At 39.7% G+C, this 3354-nt stretch overlaps 1 protein-coding gene across 1 annotated transcript; it reads left to right on the top strand.

The window, feature by feature from the left end:
- The first annotated feature begins 663 nt into the window (after positions 1-663).
- Positions 664-2568, top strand: LOC130828711 (uncharacterized). Its single transcript, XM_057694671.1, has one exon. It carries the CDS (start codon positions 664-666, stop codon positions 2566-2568), a length of 1905 nt encoding a protein of 634 aa, XP_057550654.1.
- Positions 2569-3354: the final 786 nt, after the last annotated feature.

Genomic DNA, 3354 nt, shown 5'->3' with positions numbered 1-3354 from the left:
TTTGGTAAAATCGTTCTAAACTCTCATCTGGATTTACATGCAATTGTGAATCTGGGTAAAGGTGGTATTCAAGTAATCTTGATATAGTATTCAAGGTTTAATTCAATTTCTAATTGGATTAAAACGAAGTTTTAAATCTGGAAAACAAAAACATCGTTTTCTGACAATTTAGTTTTCTACGTTTGTTTTTCTGAAATTTGTTGTCTCAATTGTTGCTATATTTGTTAATTACGTATAATTACACGTTTTCCTATCACGATTTCATACATTTCAGACATTAATTAGCCGATCTTGAAGAAGATTCTTCAACGCATTATCTGAATCTGAAAATCAAAAGCGATTTAGGGTTTCAAAATTGGTTTCAAAATTGCACGAACGTATTATCTTTTGTTGTTTAAGCATACATTGTTGTGGTCCTTATTATTGTGAGAGAATTCTTGATCTGATTCTTACTATTATAGATTGATTGTTGGTAAAGCTGTGATTCTTGTTGTTTGCTGCATTTTTGCTTGAGCATTTTGGTTGTGAGCTGGTTCCTAGCTGTTGAGACTTAGAGCCCCTGTGTGCTTTGTGTGTTGGTTCCTAGCTGTTGAGACTTAGAAGCCTTGTTGTGTCTGTGTGCTTGCTGTTTGTTCTTGATTGTTGTTTGTTGAGACCTAGACCATGGAGGCAAGAATAGAGACCATAGAGGAAACCCTACATATGTTGGTTCAGCACCTTACTGGAAGAGGCAATCAACAAAGACAACCCCACCATCCTAATGATGATCAGGAAGATAAAATGATAAGGATAGACATTAAGGACTTTGATGGACAGTCCAGTAACCCTGAGGAATATTTGGAGTGGGAAGCAAGTATGGAAAGATATTTTGAATACAGAGGAACTACATCTGAAGGACAGTACAAAATGGCAAAGATGAAACTCACCAAACTTGCTGCTATGTGGCTGGAAGGGGTACAAAGGCAGAGGGTGAGGGAGCATAGGGAAAGAATTGATACTTGGGATAGACTAAAAAAGCACTTGAATAGGAAGTATGTCCCTATCAATTTCAAGCATCAAATGTATATTAAATGGAGCACTCTTAGTCAAAAGGGTAGGAGTGTGATTGAATATATACATGAATGGGAGAAACTGGTGGTGATATGTGATATAGAAGATGCAGAGGACTTGAAGCTGACTAAGTTCCTATCTGGTTTGAGAGAAGATATCAGGGATCAACTCATGACCATGCCTACATTAGACCTACAAACAGCCTTCAACCTAGCCCCAATTTATGAGCAAAATTATAACAAGAGAAGGATGACAGGAAACAACTACAACAGGTCTCTTAAAACCTACCCACCCAAACAATCTAGACCTACATCACCCAAGGCACAGAGGAAAACAGAGCCAAACCCTAATACCCCTGGCAGGATACCTGTACCTCTAAACAAGGTAGTGTGTTTTAAGTGTCATGGCCATGGACATTACAAAAAGGACTGCCCCAACATTAGAGTTTTCACTGCCCAAGAGTGGAAAGAGATAAGGGAGGATACCCAACCCAAGATGATGCTGGTGGTGAGAAATGGTAGGGTGGAGGAAGATTGGTCTCCAGTGGAAGAACATGAACCAGAAGGATCTTATAGGGTTGATGATTTTGGAAAAATGGTAAGGTATGAACACAGTACTGATGAGGAGGAGTTTGAAGAAGGACTGGAGAAGTTATTGCCTGAGGAAGGTCACTACAACCTGATCATAAGGAGAAGCTTGCACACCACTTATGTTGAGGAAGAAAGCAATCAAAGAGAGAACATTTTTCAAACCAAATGTAAGATAAAAGACCAAGTTTGTGATATGATAATTGATGGAGGAAGCGAGTCTAACTGTGTTAGCTTGGCCTTAGTGACAGACCTAAACCTGAGAACTAGGCCTCATGCACACCCATACAAGCTGAAATGGTTGGACAACAAAGCCTTTGGATCAGTAAATAAGCAATGTCTGCTAGGGTTTACAATAGGCTCATATAAGGATCAAGTGTTATGTGATGTGCTGGAAATGAATGCCTGCCTTGTACTCTTGGGAAGACCATGGCAATATGACAAAAGAAGCATACACAATGGGTTCACTAACACCTACACCATAAAGCATGAAGGAAAGTTTAAGGAGTTAGTTCCCCTGCCTCCCCACAGAACCATTCCCCCACCTATGAAGGAACCTGTACACTTAATTAGTAGAAAGGTGTGTGAAAAGGAAATCAAGAACATGAATGAGGTTTATGTCTTAATTACGAAGGAGGTAGAGCAAACAATAGAGATACCCCCTGAAGTGAAACCTCTACTGCAGCAGTACAAGGATGTATTCCCTGATGAATTACCTAAGGGTTTGCCTCCTGTAAGGGGTATTGAACACCAGATAGATCTCATACCAAGAGCCCCTCTACCCTATAAACCAGCCTATAGAGCCAATCCCACAAAAACAAAGGAACTACAGAGACAAGTGGAGGAGTTATTACAAAGAGGATATGTAAGAGAAAGCCTCAGTCCATGTGCAGTACCTACTCTGCTTGTGCCAAAAAAGAATGGGACATGAAGGATGTGCATAGATAGCAGGAGTGTTAATAATATTACTATCAAATATAGGTTTCCTATACCTAGGATAGATGATATGTTGGATGAGCTATCAGGAGCACACTGGTTCAGCAAGGTTGATTTAAGGAGTGGCTACCATCAGATTAGAATGAAAGAAGGGGATGAATGGAAAACTGCCTTCAAGACAAAGTATGGTCTGTATGAGTGGCTAGTGATGCCCTTCGGTTTAACAGGAGCTCCCAGCACTTTCATGAGGTTAATGAATGAGGTTTTGAGGCCTTTCTTGGGAAAATTCATTGTAGTCTACCTTGATGACATCTTGATATACAGCAGAGAATTGAAAGAACACCTTGATCACTTGCAACAACTTTTTGAAACTTTGAGGAAACAGAAGCTCTATGGGAAGTTGGAAAAGTGTAATTTCCTTATGCAAGAAGTAGTTTTCTTGGGATTCATCATAGGAAAGGATGGGGTAAAATTTGACCCTTCAAAGGTAGAAGCTGTAAAGAATTGGCCTACACCTAACTCAGTGACACAAGTCAGGTCTTTTCATGGACTTGCATCTTTCTATAGGAGGTTCATTAAGAACTTTAGTACCATTATGGCCCCTATAACAGAATGCAAAAAAAAAAAAGGAACATTCAATTGGACCTTAGAAGCACAGAAGGCCTTTGAACTCATCAAAGACAAGATGTGTACAACCCCTATTTTGAAACTCCCTGACATCACTAAACCTTTTGAGGTGGAATGTGATGCTTGTGGGACAGGGATAGGTGCAGTGTTAATA

Source organism: Amaranthus tricolor, chromosome 12 (assembly GCF_026212465.1).
Source record: "Amaranthus tricolor cultivar Red isolate AtriRed21 chromosome 12, ASM2621246v1, whole genome shotgun sequence".
NCBI lineage: Eukaryota > Viridiplantae > Streptophyta > Magnoliopsida > Caryophyllales > Amaranthaceae > Amaranthus > Amaranthus tricolor.
This window is presented reverse-complemented; position numbering and strand designations above follow the sequence as displayed.